This window comes from Cyprinus carpio, chromosome A6, assembly GCF_018340385.1.
Source record: "Cyprinus carpio isolate SPL01 chromosome A6, ASM1834038v1, whole genome shotgun sequence".
NCBI classification, from domain to species: Eukaryota; Metazoa; Chordata; class Actinopteri; order Cypriniformes; family Cyprinidae; genus Cyprinus; species Cyprinus carpio.
In genome coordinates, this window is record NC_056577.1 from 13,631,518 (window position 1) to 13,651,006 (window position 19,489).

A 19,489-nucleotide genomic window follows, 5' to 3' on the forward strand; every position below is an offset into this window, starting at 1 on the left:
GCCATGAGCCAGTTTTTTAAGGGGGCAGCTGTGGCCTAATGGTTAGAGATTTGGACTTGTAACCAGAAGGTCGCAGGTTCGAGTCTCGGTGCTGGCAGGAGTTGTAGGTGGGAGGGAGTGAATGAACAGCGCTCTCTTCCATCCTCAATACCCATGGCTGAAGTGCCCTTGAGCAAGGCAATGAACCCCCAGTTGCTCCCCGGGCGCTGGATATAGCTGCCCACTGCTCCGGGTGTGTGTTCACGGTGTGTTCACTTCTCACTGCTGTGTGTGTGCACTTGGATGGGTTAAATGCAGAGCACCAATTTCGAGTATGGGTCACCATACTTGACAAATGTCACGACTTTCACTTTCACTTTTGATAACTTCGATGAATAATCATAAATATAGACTAATAATTGATTAATGGTCAGTTATAATTACAGACTTGTCACAGCATTTGTAGACCACTTTTGATAAAAATGTCTTCTAAATGATTAAATGTAAATATATAAAATGTAAAAAATTTTAATAATGAAAAATTTGTGCACATTTCCAATGTTTGTAAGATACAAAAGCTCCGACATGGAGTGGATAAATACAGTAGAAAGATAGAAAATAAGAAAATTACCTGTCAAAAAAGTCAGAAGCTTTCTCTTGCTGGCTCATTTTTTCCCGATCTAGGACCTGCCCCGTTACAGCAGCAGAGGACCTTTTTTTTTTTTGCAAGTATAAACAATCAACTTCAACAATTAAATACAACATTGGATGACATTATGGATACAGAAATAATATAGGAAGACAACAAGTAAGAAAATAAAAAAGTAAATACATAGATAAAACAAAGAAATACAGAGGTAATTGTAATTACTGTAGGTAGGTCAAGTCACCAAGAAAATTATGTAATTTTGGGAATGTTGAAGAAAATGTACAATTTATGAATATAATATGTTCCCAATAAAATAAATACATTTCCTATATATTCTATGTTATGTTTACAGTGAGAGAAATATATCACAAGGGGGCATTTGAAAAAAAAAAAAGATGACCAATAGACTCAATACTGAAATTACTATTAAAATTAGGATTACCAAATTTGGATGTAATCTCATTAGTGGGGTGTATATTATGCCAAATCTTTAAATGTAATTCTTTTACTTTGTTGGGGACAGAATTTATAAGGTAAGGGGACACCGGTTAATTTCCAATTAATCTTATCTATTAAAGAATTAAAAAAAAAAAAAAAAAGATTCTCCTCGTAGTAACTCTTTTTTCCTTGACTGAAACACATTTCTTATAATTTTATTATTACATTTTATTTAATGGGTCATTAATACACTTGTCATCAACCAAAAAATTATTCTCTCTTTTTACAATCACTTCAAATGATAGATGACATTTCATTAAGTGAACAAGACCATTTGGTATAGCTTTAACAGTTGCAAGAAATTCCTTATGAACAACAGGGAAAAATATATTTAAACATGTAATCACAGTAAAAGTAAACATTCCCTTGAGAATCTAGAATATCACAAAGAGCAGCAGAGGACTATTATTTACTGAATGAACGGAGGATAACATCACGGGTTCAGATTTGGTTTACCAATTGACGGAAAGGGGCGTGTCATGACCACACACAAGGGAAAAATTATTTTGAAGTCATTTATCTGTTTTCTGCCCGTGAACCAAAATATTAACCATAACAAATGAAAAAACGAAAACACTTGTAAGAGTCTGACAATAAGCTGACCATATACTTGTTTAATTATTGACAGTTATTATTGCATTTTAAATTATTGCATTTTAAAATCTTTATTTGAATGTGGCAATTAACATTTTCTTTTATCTTTATTTGAATACGGCAACATAATAGCGTGGCCTACAATATTTATATGAATAAATCTCTGACATAGACTATCAGCCAATCACTGTGTGTGCATAGTTAGTAAGCATGCTGACATCATCCATAGCAACGAGGTCAAGCCCGCCCTTTCTCTTAGCTTAAGACTTCTCTCTATCCCTAAGTAAAAGTTTGTCTCAGCAGCTTTGTGAATAGTTTTTAAGAGAAAACGCTTAGCTAAAAACTTTAACTGTTATTTAGGAGAACTCTTAGTGGTAAGATACGGCCTAGACCCATAAAGTCGTTGTGAAATGCCATTAGAATTCCACTTCCATAATGCTTCTTAATTCCGAGTGAAACATGAAATTCAATAAAAAAAAAAAAAATTTATCAGGAACTGACTGAATGTTGAATAGTAGGCATTACATACAAGAATGCAGCTGAACCAATTATGAGTTTGCTTAAATAATGCCTAAGTAGCTGTTTGGCTGTTAGTTTACTTTTATCCAGTAGCTGTATGCCCTTGGATATCTATGGATGTAATCAGAAAGTCATTTAAGAGGAAGAATAAGTTTAATATTGTTATTGTTATGATATATTTTTTATTAATTTATTATTATTATTATTATTATTGTTGTTGTTGTTGTTGTTGTTATTATTATTAAAGATTACAAAATAAAACAACTCCAACTTTTCTTTGGAATAAAATGCAACAATGAATTGTTCACTATACCAAGAACTTGCATTAAGAAGGTTTTTTTTATTTTATTTTTTTATTTGTACTGTAAATGCTATATTGATTTTATTTTTTTATGGAATTAAGATGGATCCTATTCTCTTTTAATGCACATTCCTGATCTTGTGAATAATTCATCTATACATGTTATTTCAAAAGATTTTTCATTGAAATTAAATGAATATGACTTTGTTTATCATAGAAGACATTATCTGAACATTCAGAGTGTATTTCGTACATTGGAGTCTCGAAGGGCAGTAGAAATGAAAGTTGTTTGCCATCTGTCTCTGGCAGCAGTAGTAAAGACACCTGCAGAGATAGAAGATCATTCACGCACATCCCTCAGAGAGACTGCAGCACTCAAATCAAAACACACTCTAATGCTGCTGATCTGGCTACTGAAAACACATTTTTCTTTAAAGAAAGATATGACTTATGTCATGTCTTACGATTGGCTTATTATATCCAACAGCAACTCTAGGGAATGAATATTAAATCAAAGGTCAAACGAGACCCTGTGACTTGACCTAATCTAAAATGTCAAATATTAGGGTCAAACTTTTTATTTTATTTTTTATTTTTTTTTATTTCATTCATTTAAAAACAAATGCAAACTTATAATGTCTGCCCCTATCAACACAAAATCATTTACAGTTCCAGTTCATTTAACCCTCTGGAGGCTAAGGGTATTTTTGGGGCCTGGAGAAGTTTTGTCATGCCCTGACATTTGTGCTTTTTTCAGTTTCTTATAAACATCTAATGGCTTGAAATTGTTCGGTAAACTTTCAAGATGAGCTTTATACATGGTTTTTAGAAGGTTATACTCTACTAATTCATTAAATATGAGGGTTTTTAGTTGTGTGAATAAACAATTAGTTGGATCTCTGTATCCACTTCCACTGGTAACTCTAATCGCTCTTTTCTGTAAGAGTAAAATTGGATTAATGTATGTTTTACAGGCACTTCCCCACACTTCAATACAATAGGTCAGATATGGAATAATCAATGAGTTATACAACAAAAACAATGCATTCTTATTTAGTGAATCTTTAACTTTATGCAGCACACCTATTATTTTGGATACCTTTACTTTAATATTATCAATATGTGATTTCCATGTCAAATGTTCGTCAATTATAATACCTAGAAACTTAATCTCATGTGCCCTTTCAATTTCTAATCCATTAATAAACAATGACGTTTCAACATATTTTTTTTACTACAAAATATCATAAATTTGGTTTTGCTAATATTTAGGGACAATGTATTGGCATTGAACCACTTCATAATTTTCTGAAATTCATTCTCTACGATTTGTAGGACATCTTTTATATTTTTTCCTGAATAGAATAAAGTGGTGTCATCCGCAAACAGAATGCACCTAAGTAACTGAGACACAGACACAATGTCATTTACATATAGAAGAAAAAGTATAGGTCCTAGGACTGATCCTTGTGGTACCCCACAAGTTATGTTACAATTATTAGACTTTATGTTGGCAATTTCAACAAACTGACTTCTGTTTTTTAAATAGCTGGTAACCCATTGGTGTGCCACACCTCTGATACCATATTTATATAATTTATGCAACAATATCTTGTGGTCCAGCGTATCAAACGCTTTTTGAAGAGCCACAAAGATGCTTACTAAATAATGCTTTTTGTCTATAGCATTGGTAATTTCTTCAGTTAGTTCCATAATTGCTGTAGCAGTTGAGTGATTAGGACGAAAGCCATATTGGCTGTTACTTAAAATCTTAAATTCATTTAGAAATGTATTCAGTCTAATCGCAAATAACTTCTCCAAAGTTTTAGAGACCTGTGGAAGTAATAATATTGCTCTATAATTAGAAAATTCAGATTTATTTCCTTTTTTAAACAGTGGAATTACTTTGGCTATTTTCATGCAGTCTGGAAATATCCCTGAAGTAAATGACAAATTACAGATATAGGTAAAAGGCTCAATTACATCTGTAATTTGCTTTATCAATTCCATATTCATATCAGTATAATCATTTGATTTTTTATTAGCACACTTCTGGACAATTGTCAATATGTCACTCGTTCGTACACTTTAAAGAAAAACACTGCCAACATTATCTGGTACTGTGCCACCGTTGATGTTTCCATCTAGAATTTGTTGTGACAAAGTAGGGCCAATATTTACAAAATAATTATTGAATTAATTTACAATTTCAGTTTTATTGCAAATATCAACATTGTTCTTTGTAAACTTATTTGGAAATTTTGTTTTTACCTTGCCTTTTTGCATAACAGAGTTTGTAATGCTCCATGTGTCTTTTGTACTATTTTTATTTTTGTCTAACAATTTAGTGTAGTAATCCTTTTTTTGCCTTCTTATGATTCCAACTAATTTGTTTTTATATTTTTTATACCTAACTTCAGCATCTTTAGTTCTTGATCTTATAAACAATTGGTACAAATAGTTTTTTTCCTTACAGGCATTTTTCAGTCCATTTGTCATCCATTGATTGTTAACAGTATTTTTCTTGATACGAGCATTTGCTTTGGTTATTTTACAATTTTTATCATATAGAATAATTAATGTCGTCATGAAGGCCTCATATGCAATATTTACATTATCTGTGTACAATCTATCCCAGCTCTGTTTCTTCAAAACTTCTCTAAGGGCCTCTAAAGCCTTACTAGATTTATCTCGAATGAGTGTTTTAAATTCATCTTCTACAATGTCATAAGATGTTTTCTCATAAATTATAAATACAGGGAGATGATCACTCACGTCTGTCATAAAGATACCACTAATTAATTTACCATGTACATTTGTAAATATATTATCAATAATAGTTGCACTATGTGTGGTCACCCTTGTAGGTATAGTTCTCATTGGGACTAGATCTGTGCTTTTCATGCAATTCTTAAACTGAAACTGTTCTTTCTATTTTTATTTCTTCTTTGAGCAGAGAGACCCAGATGCACAGCTCTCCACAACTCTGATGCAGATATCATTGCTCTCAAATCTCATTGACACCTGCGTCAATTCAAAAAAAAATTCAGTCACAAGATATGCAAGCACCAATTTCGAAAGTATTGACATCAAACCTGGCATGTTTGCTTGCAAAGGCAGCTCGACTTAGAACAATAGAATTGAAGTGGGTATAGGGGGTCTTAGTCACGCCATCTTTAAGTGAAAAAATGAAAATTCTATCATCATTTACTCATACCCTCATATCATTCAAAACCTATATGACTAATTCTACTCATGCAAAACATAGAAGATATTTTGGAGAGTGTTTGGAACCCACTGACATTCATTGTATGGGCAAAGCCTAAATACAGGGTTAGTTCACTCACAAATTAAACTTTAATAATCATTTGCTCACCCTCATGTTGTTCCAAACAGTTGCTGGTAACCATTGACTTTATTTTTTTGTAATTTATTTATTTTTTTATTTTTTTATTTCATACAATGGAAGTCAGTGGTTACCAGCAACTTTTTCATTACTAACTTTCTTCAAATTGTTTTATTTTGTGTAAATGATGACAGAATTTTCTTTTTGGGCTGACTTATCCCTTTAATTGGCATGCTTTAATTGACAGACATTCCTCCAGTGTTCATTGTCACATGATCCTTTAGAAATCACTGTGCTGATTTGGTGCTTAAGTGGCATTTCCTATCATCACAGTTGAAAATGGTTGTGCTGCTTAATATTTTGGTCTCAAAACATGATACATTTTGTCAGGTATCAGTAGTGTATAGTAAGTTCAAAAGAACAGCATTTAATTTGAAATATTTGTTTGTGTGTGTTTGTGGAACAATATAATAGTCTTTTCTGTCACTTTTAATCAATTTAATGTGTCCTTGTTCATAAAAATACATAATTTCTTGAAGAAATAAAATCTTACTAACCCCATACTGTTCAGATATACACAGAACTGTTTAGATCATATAGAGTGGTCAGTATGTGTAATTGGTGAGTTCTCAGTTGCACATGGCACAAAAAATCACCAGATGAAATGGAGAGCTCAAGCAGGCTATATTACAACTTGCCCTTTCTGTCTTGCCCACACTATCCTCCAACACACATTCTGTTTGAGATGGGACAAATAGCTTTTCTCCATCTCTCTCTTTCTGGTCATTCCAGGCTCTGTTATTGTGTTTTTGGTATCAGCAATGTGTCTCACGTGCTGTAGTTCAGTTTTCATTAGGGGAGTATGTAAGTGTTTTACAACTCTTACTCAGAGAAGACTCAGATGTAAGAGGTTTATATCAGACAGCAAGATTGGGAGAAACTGTTGTCAGCAGTTAGGATGGTGTTTTGTAAAATTTTTGTCACTTCTTCAGTTCCTTCTTTTACACTCGCCCACTCTCCCTCCTGCTCTTTCTCTTTTCTGTAGTCATGCCAAGCTGATCTTGTAAAAGACAATGGACACAAGTACTTCCTGTCGGTGCTGGCTGACCCATTCATGCCTGTGAGTATCTTAGGATGACACTGAATAATTTTCAACTTTTTCAAAACAAAATCTGTTCTGTTTACTTAATCTGCTGTGCCATATTTGTTGAGTTCAGTCTATTCTTTGTTTTTTCATTGGAATTTTGTGTACTTTTGACCAATCAAATCACGGATGGACAGTGAAAATGGATAAGACACTGTTAATTAAATTGTCATGAATATTGTTTTTTAGTTGTTGACTCCTGGTTCTTTATACAGGCTGAGCATCGAACCATGGCAGTCTTCATCCTTGCTGTCATTGTCAACAACTACAACACGGGACAGGTATAAGTCAGATGAAACAGAAATAAAATATTAAAAACAAAAGGCAAGCTCACACTACAGGACTCTAAAACTAACTGAACTGCTGCAGTGCTCACACTCTACAAGGTTTCTGTCATTTGTTGCCATCTTGTCATTGCAGCACGCATACTACATAACACAGCACTGACGAGGTGTACAAATGACAAGACATTTGGTCAAAAGGCAGTCCCGACCAGCAGCAAAAAAGAAAATGTTTTCTCATGTAAATTCACAGAGAAATTCATGCAAGTTATTACAAGATTTTTCTTTATACCATCTGCACTGTGATTGGCTGGATTAGTCCCACCTTGTCGTTACATGGAACACACAACAAGATCATGTGGCAGTAATTTGAAGCAAGTTTGAAAAGATTGCAGTGCTGTTGACTGCTCGAGACAGGCTCAGATCACATCGCTGACCTGCTCATACCTAACAAGCATCAGCAAACCAAAACAAACACCGATTTGGCCGCAGTCTGGGGGTTTTGTCGCAGACCTTGAAAACTGTCTCTGATAGCAAAATCCAGCCAAAAGTTATATAGTGTGAGCTTACCTTGTCTGTAATGACAGTGGTTGTACTAAGGTTTACAAACAAACTTCAAAAGTATATATGAATATAATAGGATGCTTTGAACAGCCTATTATTATTTTGCAAGATATATTCTCAGAACTTATTCTTTTTCAAAAAAAAAAAAAAAAAATTGTCCTTTCTTTTCATTAGGAGGCTTGTCTGCAGGGTAACCTGATTGCGATCTGTCTGGAGCAGCTCAATGACCCTCATCCTCTTCTGAGGCAGTGGGTGGCAATCTGTTTGGGCCGAATCTGGCAGAACTTTGATTCTGCACGCTGGTGTGGAGTTCGAGATAGTGCCCATGAGAAGCTCTACAGCCTCCTGTCTGATCCTATACCAGAGGTTCTGAAAGTTGGCCAGTCTAATTCTTGTAGATCTTGCATATTTTAGATTTTCAAGAGTAACACTTTATAATAACTTTCATTAATCATTAACAAACAATTTACTGTATAATTCTTAACAGATCGTTAGTTAACATATATTCACATAGCTTGAAATATGTTAATGTACTTATTCATGTTTACTAATGTACTCATTAAACATTACCTAATGATCAGTGAATTAACAGATAATTTTTTAATGTAAATTGAAATGCTTACAAATGTCATTAAACTTTCAATTCATACGATCGTGTACTTTTTAAAAATCTACAAATGATTTTAACAGAAATTATTCAATGATTACAAGCTTATTTGTTAATGTGCTTTTGATTGCTATCAAATGTGTTCAAACTTCAGTTCACATATTACCCAATGCTCTTATTTTACATGTACAAAAAAAAATAAAAAATTTAAAAAGCTTAATTGGTATAGGGCTGGGCAAATGATCGAATGCGATTGTCCGGTTCTGTGATTAGTAGTAAATCTCCAGCACATGCTTTCAGATGAAGCGGCATTTAATACACAGAGCCACAGTTCACTGACAAGCTACACAATATCATTCACACTGACGAGATGTGCATGAAAATCGCATTTGATTATTTGCACAGCCCTAAATTGGTAATTAAGCACTTCACAAACTATTTATGTTAATATATTTTCCATTAACTCAAAATCACAGTCTGTAAAGGTCACATATTTGGTCTGTGTTTGTTGTTTAGACTTCTACTATTTACATATCTGAACAAATCATTTATTAATTATTTGTTCATGTTTTTACAGTACCTAAAATCTAAAGTGGAAACTATTCATTATTTGTTTAATGAATGTTTACTAATCAATAGTAATTTTTTGAGCAGTCATCTCAGTGGCAAAAAGTGTCCCGAAAGATCTGAATTCACCTATTTGCACATCTTTACAAATCTTTTATTAATCATTTATTCATGTTTTTGCAGTACCCAATCTAAACTTGAAACTATTCATAATTTGTAAATGTTTACTAATTATCTAGTACATTTATTGATATTGGATTTTAGCTGCTGTAACAACATGTGTAAAGGATGTTTAGTTAAGTTTAGCTAAATGCTTGCTAAAGACATAACACACATTGTAATTTAATGTGATGTAAACCTGTTTTTATTGCCTCAGTACTTATATTAGTATACTACTGTATATCATTAAACAGGATATTCCTTGAATCATACATTAAAAGGAGAAAACAAACCTGTTTTTCAAGAAAATACTTACTTTGTCAAAACAATGTAATATAAACTGATTGAACCGTGTTTCCTTATAGTAATCAAATTGACCTTACCCGTATCACACTGTATCAAAAGCTTTTAATCATTATATCTTAACTGTTAAAATCTTTTGTAGATTGTCAAGAAGAGCATGATCATATGAACTAAAAGTTTAATGGCATTCGTAAGCATTTTAATTAACATGAAATAATGATCTGTTAATCATTAGGTAATGTTTAATACGTTTATGGGTAAACATTAACAAGCACATTAACTTACATTTCTAGCTATTTGAATATATATTAACTAATGATCTGTTAAGCATTATATAATGTTTTTTTTTAATGATTTATTAATGAAAGTTATTATAAAGTGTTACCAACCTCCTATAATGCATTATAAACCTTACATAGATTTTTTTGTTTTCTCTGTTTTTCTGTTCTGTGTACACCCAAGTCTATTCCTGACTAGGATATGTACCTCAAAATTATTTTCTTTATATGTGGTCAAAAACTGCTACCTTTTTGCCATAACTCTGACCAAGGCTGTTGTGTGGTTCATTTATGCTTTGTGTTTGTCTCATTGGCAGGTGCGGTGTGCAGCTGTGTTTGCTTTGGGTACATTTGTGGGGAATTCTGCTGAGAGAACCGATCATTCTACCACCATTGATCATAATGTGGCCATGATGCTAGCACAACTCATTAATGATGGAAGTCCCATTGTCAGGAAGGCAAGTTAATTGGAATTTCATTGTGGGTGTTTTTTTTTTTTTTTTTTTTTTTTTTTTTTTTTTTTTCCATTATCATCAACTTCATTATCTTACATTTGTTCTAATACTAAGAACTGTGCTTCTTGGAACTGGGGATTGTTTACAAATCACATAGTGATTGACAGCGACATTCTTCTCCCATTCTATTGTCCAAACATGCTGTTGAGTGAACAACATTGTGTTTCTTCTACAGATCCTGGTTCACATTTTACATAAAAGTATTTTGGAAATTTATGGAGACTGTAAACTCAGTAAAGTATACCTACAGATGGTTCTCATCCGGAATAATACTTTTATCACAACCTTTCCCACGGCGGCAACAACAGGAATGTGTATTTGCTGCCTTTTACCGTTAAGTTGTGCTTAACCATAAACTTTGAAAAATTAGAAAGTGAATATGTTGGAGGCTCATTCTCCCAAGTAGTTAGCTGCATAGTGGAGAAATTAAGGTGAAACCTTTATTTCGGAAACATAGTTAAACAAAATAATCATCACAAGACCTAATTTAGTATGGGAAATTAAATGTCCCTTACAAAAATTAACCAAGGTTTTATTATAGTGAACACGTAGTAACCACCTTTTTTTTTTTTTTTCTTTTTTTTTTTTTGACCAATTGATTACCATTTGTATAAGCACAATTTTGCTACAGATATCTTGGTTAAACTATGGTTAGTGTAGCAACACCAGAGTTAATTTGGGGTTACCATGGTTTAACTATAGTAACCAATTATTTTTATTTTTTTATTTTTTTTTTTATTATTTTTTTTTATTATTTTATTATTATTATTATTTATTTTATTATTATTATTATTATTTTTTTTTGGTAGTAAAAATTTTCATAAGGGTACTCATACAGTAACAGTGATCCTGGACAGACAGTGCACAGTAACATTGTGGGACATATTACAACACCAGTACAACAATACTGATGTGATGTCAGCCTCTCAAGAGCAGAGGGCAAGAGAGTATTACTTCTTGGGGGAAGAAGCTCTTGTCTGAATTAGCATATTCTTTTCTATTCAACATTCATAGAGGTCTTAGACTGTTGGGACAGAGGTTTCAGTAATTTATACAGCTGTCTTTACTGTCTGCTGAAGGGATTTAAAATTGGTGGGTAGCTTTAGAGTTCCCACACCAGTAATTCAGCTGTTGGTGCCCCTGTAGAAAGTGATAAGGATGGGGAGATATTTTGAAGGTAATGTTAAGTCTCCAGGTACAATCTTATGTGAGTTCCAAATTGAGCTCTCTTTCGCTATGTATTGCACTTGAACAGAATTGTCAGAATGTCCATCCTGGCGAATTTTCACATAAAAAGCCAGAATCCAAAGCCTGCAACGCCAGTTGCTCCCATGGCTTCTAAGCCTGAGCCTCGCCAGTGCTGGACAGGAAGAGGAGAGGGACGAGTCTCGCTGCAACCAGACCACCCCCAAAAATGCCTGTGTTATCCCTCCAAGCACCCCGTTCAGTTCCAGGTGCCGATGGCAGTGTGTACTTCCTCGTCCCCAAGAAGGATGGCAGCCTAAAGCCCATCCTCGACCTCAGACACTTGAATCGGGCCCTCATGAGATGGCCGTTGAAAATGATCACTTTGAAACAGATCCTCTCACAAGTATGACCAGGTCTTTTCTCTGGACCTGAAAGATGCTTACTTTCACATCCAGATATGCCCCATCACAGGCGATTCTTGAGATTTGCCTTCGAGTGAGTGGCTTATCAATACAAGGTCCTTTCCTTTGGGCTGTTCCTAGTTCATCACACTTTTACAAAGTGCATGGATGTGGCTCTTTTCCCACTAAGACAGATGGGAATCCGCATTCTGAATTACCTTGAAGACTGGCTCATTCTGGCCCAGTCGGAGGAAGAACTACTATCTCACAGATCCCTCCTTCTCAGCCACCTGGAGTCCCTGGGACTCAGGATCAATTTTGCCAAGAGCACGCTGTCTCCCAGCCAATGGATATCGTTCCTGCAAACAGTTTTGGATTTAGCCTAAATGAGGGCGATAGCCACGCCGGAATGTGTGCTGGCCATCCAGCAGCTTGTGGCATCATTCAGAGTTGGAGCCACTCGCCCTCTCAAAGCGTTTCAGAAACTGCCCGGCCTCATGGCCTCTGTGTCTCTGGTACTACAGCTAGGCCTGCTCTGTATGCGGCCCCTTCAGTACTGGCTGAAACCACGAGTTCCATCCCAAGCCTGGCGTCTTGGACGCCTTCGCGTCAGGGTAGACCGGGCCTGTATAGCAGCCCTGTCCCCTTGGAAAGATCTTCAGCGGATGGAACGGGGTGTGCCCCTGGGAATGGTCTGTAGAAGGAAGGTGGTCCTCACAGATGCCTCCAACATGGGTTAAGGAGCGCTGTGCGATGGCAAACCAGCTTTTGGCCACTGGTCGAAAACGGAAGGCTGGCTTCACATCAACTACGTGGAAATGCTGGCAGTATGCTTGGGCCTTCAAACCTTTCTGCCAGACCTGAAAGGTCCCCATGTACTGGTCCGTTCGGACAGCATGGCGTGGTGTCCTACATAAATTGCCAGGGCGGTCTCTCCTCGAAGCACTTCTTCACACTAGAGGATCGCCTCTTGGTATGGGCTCAACTCAACTTGTGCTCACTGAGAGCAGCACATATACCGAGGGCAGGCTGAAACTAGGAGTGGACATGCTATCCAGGAGCAATGTTAGAAATGCAAGGTGCTACTGGTGGCCCCGCTCTGGAGGAACCAGCACTGATTTGCGGAGTTGTGCCAGCAGCTCTCTGCAGCCCCATGGCCCATTATCCTGAGGCAGGATCTCCTCTCTCAGGCAAACAGGACGTCATGGCACCCCCAGCCCAAGCTGTGGGCCCTTCACCTTTGGCCTCTCGAAGGAAGCTTGTGAACATCCCAGAGAGCGAGCTAAACACTATATCTCAGGCTAGAGTGCCGTCTACAAGAAGCCTCTACGCCCTTAAATGGTCTTTCTTCTCCGCCTGGTGTACAGCCCGCGGCGCATACCCAATCTCATGCGACATATCTCTGATATTGTCTTTTCTGCAAGAGCTGTTGGATAAGGGCCGTTTCCCTTCCATGCTCAAGGTCAATGTAGCAGCCATAGCAGTCTCTCACCCTCCTATAGCTGGCCAATCAGTGGGCAGGAACAACTTGGTTGTTCATTTTCTGAAGAGGTCTAGAAGACCCAACCCGCCTCACCCCATCACTGTCCCTACATGGGATCTGCCCACGGCATGAGCCACTGCAATCCATTGACCTTCATTCTCTGACACTTAAGACTGCTCTGCTGCTAGCATTAGCATCTGTAAAGCATATGGGAGATTTGCAGGCGCTATCAGTGAGCCCCATCTGCTTCAAGTTTGGGCCCAACGACTCCAAGGCCGTCCTGAAACCAAGGCTTGGCTATGTACCTAAAGTGCTCTCGACTCCATTAAGAGCACAGGTAATTACTCTATCAGCACTTCCTCCTTCGGAGCAAGACCAAGAGTTAAACTTATTATGCCCCGTTAGGGCACTGCAAGGTCATGTTGAGCATTCTGCCCCGTTCAGGCAGTCCGATCAGCTGTTTGTATGCTTTGGTGGCCGCACCAAGGGGTCTCCAGTCACAAAGCAGAGATTTTCCAAATGGATAATTGACACTATTAGGTTAGCATACTTTTCTTTGGGCCTTCAATGCCCCATGGGAGTAAGAACCCTTTCAACTAGAGGCATGGCCTATTCCTGGGATTGGTATAATGGAGTGTACATTGTAGAAATTTGTGCGGCAGCTGGCTGGGCCTCGCTGTCCACATTCACCAGATTTTACAGTCTGGACATCCCGACCTTACAGGCGAGGGTCCTTTCTGCATAGCTGGGCACTTCGTCATATGACTACCAGTTTAGAGTTTGCCTCCTACAAGTACACTCTTGGCCCTCAGTGAGTTCCAAGGCTGTACTGATTTATTCTGGAACGATAAAACAAGGCCAGGCTGACCTCTCTGAGTTTGGCCCTATTGCCTCTTGTGGGGTTTCCCTGCAGAATACTTGGTCCTTTTGGGCCTCGTTGGGTGCTTAAGGCAAGTTCAAGTATTAGTCGTTCCTCTAGCATGGCGGGATTGAATTGGTTCCCCATAAGCATCTTTAACAAGACGCAATACAAGTGAAGTATTGACAGGGAACGTACTCGGCTACTAACGTAACCTAGGTTCCCTGCGATACAGAATGAGTACTGCGTACTTTGCCATGCTATGTAGCTGCACGACTCAGTCGTCGCTTAAGTCGAAGTAACCTGAGGATCCTATGGAGATGTGCCACTTATATAGCTCTGCTGCCAAGCCATTGGTTCCTTTTATATTCACTGCACGAACCAATGGCAATGCAGTTACACTGCGTTACTAAAAAAGGCTTCAGTCATCTGAGAAAAAGGAGTTTTCCCCATAAGCATCTTTAACAAGACGCAGTACTCGTTCCATATCTTAGAGAACCGAGGTTACATTAGTAACCGAGTACATTTTCCAGGTAAGAAAAAACAGGCCAAGGGCATCTTCTATAAACTATAAGGGATTGAATATGGAGGGGATACTTGACTTGGTCTTAGAAAATCCTCTTAAAGAGCTTTATAAGTGTGTAAGTGCCATGGGACCAGGGGGAGACTTAACCATTAAGCGAGGTAAGCAGCCGCTTAGGGCCCCGGGAAATCAGGGGTCCCATCTGATATTGGCGATAAATATTTGGCAAACTCTCCAGTGTGTATTTAGGTTTAGAAGAGTGTCAAATTTTCACTCACCACTCAAAACGCAGAGTTTTTGTCATATGCTGAGTTCTGCAAGATAGCGAATCCTCTCATTATAACAATGTGTAGATACAATGTAAATACGAGATTCATTGTGCAGTACAGACAGCTTCACCGATTAAAGGAACGTTGTGAGATCACGATGAACTGAAGTGAATGAAAGCTTTTAGTGATTATATTAGGAGTGCACTTTGCACACTTTTTAGGTTGTATAATCCTGTCTGACTGTCTCAGAACTGTCTCATATATTAACCTCAGAGAAGAAAGCAGGCTATCGTGTTTCATGTGCTTTTCCTATGCACACCGGAACAAACTGCTGTGCACTCATACTGTACAAATGCGATGACTGGAGATTTTTGCATAATGGATTACATTTTCAATTTGTTTCTTGGCAAACCCCACCATATTCCTTAAGAACACTTGTAATACGGAATGAGTTGCATAGGATAATTTTATGATATTGGAATCCTTTTTGTAAATTCATTAAATTAACAAGTACAAGCATTTATTTTTTTGTAATGTTTTTTTTTGTGATCTGAGAAAAAAAAGGGCCTAATACAGGTTGACAAATTATTTACTTAAGTTGTGAAGAGGTAAATAAACCATAAACTATGAGAGAGAGTGCGAGCGAAATAAGGGTTAGGTGTAAAAGAGCATGCTTAGTTATTGTGTTGGGGCTCCATACCTGAAATTTGCTTAGGGCCCCCAAATCACTTACATCTGCCCCGGCATGGGACAATAGTCACTAGGGCCGGATGTTATTTTATTCTTATGCACATGTGATGGTCCTCACCTTAAAGAGTACCAAGACAGTTGGATCAGTAATGGCATTATTATGCATTATTATAGCTTTACTTTGCCTTTCTAATACCAAAGAGCTACTTTATTTACAGATTTAATGGCAGCATCAGAGGAGTATGGCCTCCACAGTGAGCTTTTGCTGTGCTTGCATGTGTACTGTCTTAAGGCCTCACACACCAGACAAAAAGCTTATTATACACAGCTTATTATAGCTCTCTATATGAAGCATATAGACTGTATTCAAGCCAGAGAAAGAAAAACATTTTGCAGAAAAATGCACAATACACTAAGTTAAAGTCATTATGTATATTGACAATAATTTGGGACAAATTTAATTTCATAGAAAACTACACCAATGAGCCAAAACATTATGACCACCTGTCTTATATGCTGTTGGTCCTCCTTGTGCTGCCAAAACAACACAGACTTGCCAAGTCATAGACTTTGCAAGACCACTGAAGGTGTCCAAGACATTACCAGTAGATATTTAATGTCTTTAAGTTGCGAGGTTGAGGCACCATGGATTGTATTGGTTGGTCCAGCACATCCACAGATACTAAATCAGATTAGCATATTTAGGAGATCAGGAGAACACCGGAAACAGGAGTTTCCCAACAGAACATTGCCAACATCATCACAGTCCTTTGAACAGTTTGTATTCTTCCTCCAGTGTATCCTGGTGCCATTACATCCCCAAGTAAACTTGATGTAAAAGAAAACAGGTCTCATCAGTCCAGACAACCTTTTTTCCACTGCTCCAAGGTCCAGTTTTGTTGATCTTGTGCCCATTCTAGGGTCTTTTGGCTGTGTACTGTACAGGGGTTATCATGGACACTCTGATGAGTCTGCATCTACTAGGGCTGGGCGATATGGCCTAAAAAAAAATCCCAGATTTTTTCACCAAAAATCCGATTTATGATTTGAATCGATTTTTTTGCCCCCTTACAATATTCAAATGACAAAGAAATTGTTCTAAACAAGTTTTAATATAATTCTTTATTTATTATTTACCAGTCAAATTTATAACTGAGAAGATGATTTAAAATAAAAAAAGCAGAAATGTTATTACCTTAATACTGGAAAGACCTTTATTTATTTATTTATTTTTATTTTTTTCATTTAATACTAGCCCATCACGCATCTAACCATCCACTCGGCGTTAAGAGCTGTTAAGATTAAAACTGGCAACTACGCAGTGAGTCATTTTTTTCTTATATAAATTATTTGTAAATAGAGCAGACACTGTCTAACTGTGTCTACACCGGACACGAGAGTTTTTCTTCCGTGCCCCACTGTGCTAAAAGTCTGTCTAAACTTGACATCACACCACAGTTGCAAATCATCTGAACGTAGTGTCAGAACATTTAGTCATCAATAGAATGAGCTTCAGTTTACTGATGGGGATCGTGTCGCATCACGCCACGTCCAGTTTAGACAACATCACTGGGTTCTATTGTCTTTTGTCAGATCGCGCCGCCCGGTGTGGACATTACATGCGTTTTTTTAATGTGTTATGTTACAACCCTGCTTGTCTTTAATGTTTTTATTAAATGTCTGTATTGACTGCATGATCATATCATCGTATTATTTACTGCAATGCGAGCCACAAAAGTAAAGCTTGGTGAGCCGCGCAACTAGCATTGCTGCAGGTTGCTTTTTGGTGGATATGATGTGCTTGTGCTGCTGCGGCCTTGTTCATTTTGTAGGGCGAAACATCTCTCTCACTCAGTAGCAGAGTATGTGAGTGGAGTGGAGCAGCAACTATTTCCCTCCGTGCTCCGAGCATTTAATAATCACTCCGCTCCAGCTCCACTCCGCGCTCACTGATACCAGAAACACCGCTCCGCCTTCGCTCCTTGGCTAAAGTATTTCAGTATGTTTGAAATGTTATGTTCATAACGCAGCCTATATTCAAATAAAAAATAAATAAAATAACAGTTTCAAAGTGGCTTAGGCTATTGTGTGCAAACTTCTTTCCTACCACATGCCAAACTAATAACATTGTCAGCAATAAAAGGTATAATAGCTGCTTTCTGCTGTGCAAATTTTGTTTGTGATGAAAATGGCAGTTCATTTTTGTCAGTTATTTTATCTGCAGGTCGATGCGTTTCTTACAGATTTCAAAATCAGATACAGATGAAGTACTGTAAGATTACATTTGTTTGAATGCATTATTGCGAAAGCGAATGTGTGTGAATGTGCTGTATCTGTTTAAATCATGCTTTAAGCTGAAAATATTCAGTGAAAGGAACAGAAAAACTCCTTGAGAACTAGCCTATAACTTCCCACTCGGTTATCGCTGTCACTATAATTTTCTGATCTGAGAGATCCATCTGTATCAAACTGTAGCTAAATATGTTTAACATGTGAATTATTGCTAAATCTGCAGTTATATTACGGGTCGTTGACATGAATTGTAGTCGTGATGGAGCAGTGGAGGAGCGCTCTTGGAGCGAGTGAAATCCACGATCTGTCTGTCTGTCTGTCTGTCTGAGTATGTGCTAATTTTATTAGCAACGCTCAAACAATTCAGTTTGAATTTCATCCAAAAAATGTCTTGCATCCCACAGCATAACAAAATGAGACAGACTACCTGGACCTGTTTCACAGTTGTGCTGCACACCGTGATGATACCCTTGGTGTCTTAATAGCGTTAAACAGTTTGATGTTTAACTGTGTTGCCTCAGAGAACAAAATGCCATACTTTCAGATTCTGTTGTATGTATGTTGTGAAAAACAAAAGCATGTTATAATTCACAAAATAGTCTGGTGTGAAATGTGAAGAACAGATAAAAACTTTTTAAAAAATCTTTCAGTTGCTCAGCCATGTTATTAAATATAAAATCCAGCCATGATTGATGGACAGACATGAGTTGTACAGAACACACCTCATTGATTACATATGACAATGACACATTAAAGGACTTTAAAATCTGGGCATTTCAGAGGGGTAGAAAAGAACAATTCATGTTTTGAACTATTGAGTTTGTTTTAAGAGTAAGTAGAGTAACCTCTTTTGTGTGTGAATATCAAGAACATTTTGATTCTCCATTTCATGTCCCCTTTAAAGCTGAGCTTTTTCCTTCTGGCCCACAGTAATCGGCTTTGGAACATTTTTGGTCCATTTGACAAGTGTACATTTCCTGTATACAGCAATTACCATAGCAGTGATGTGGTCTTAAAAATCCAACCAGGGGTAGCTGCATCACCCCTGTTTTCATTGCTGATGTTTGTGTAAAGGTCTAACATGTTCTCTGCTCTGGTAATGAAGTTAACATGGTCATACAATTTAGGGTGGGGTAATTGCTTGACTGAAGTCCCTAGACAAAATAAAAATGTCATGAGCTTATGTAATTTGCATCTAATACAGATTTCAAAAGAGTAGTCTACAATTTCAACTGCTTTGAATGTGTTTCTGTTATAACACATTCAGTGACTTTTATTTACCTCTTTTTTGTCATGTTTAGGAGCTGGTTGTTGCTCTTAGTCACCTAGTGGTGCAGTATGAGAGTAATTTCTGTACCGTGGCTCTGCAGTTCATCGAGGAAGAGAAAAACTATGCTGTACCCTCACCTGCAAATTCCACAGGTAAGTATTTATAACTGTTTTAGATACACAATACATTTCCTAGTGATTTACAGTTTAA

At 37.1% G+C, this 19,489-nt stretch overlaps 1 protein-coding gene across 7 annotated transcripts in view; it reads left to right on the top strand.

Moving 5' to 3' along the window:
- The window catches only part of LOC109080016 (regulatory-associated protein of mTOR), a 229,024-nt gene that overhangs the window by 141,975 nt on the left and 67,560 nt on the right, over positions 1–19,489 (top strand). For all 7 annotated transcript variants that reach the window (XM_042758119.1, XM_042758118.1, XM_042758121.1 and 4 more), the window contains 5 exons: positions 6,932–7,006; positions 7,246–7,311; positions 8,050–8,241; positions 10,107–10,247; positions 19,311–19,431. In XM_042758119.1, the coding sequence (XP_042614053.1) occupies positions 6,932–7,006; positions 7,246–7,311; positions 8,050–8,241; positions 10,107–10,247; positions 19,311–19,431 (595 nt within the window). The remainder of the gene's footprint in view (positions 1–6,931; positions 7,007–7,245; positions 7,312–8,049; positions 8,242–10,106; positions 10,248–19,310; positions 19,432–19,489) is intronic.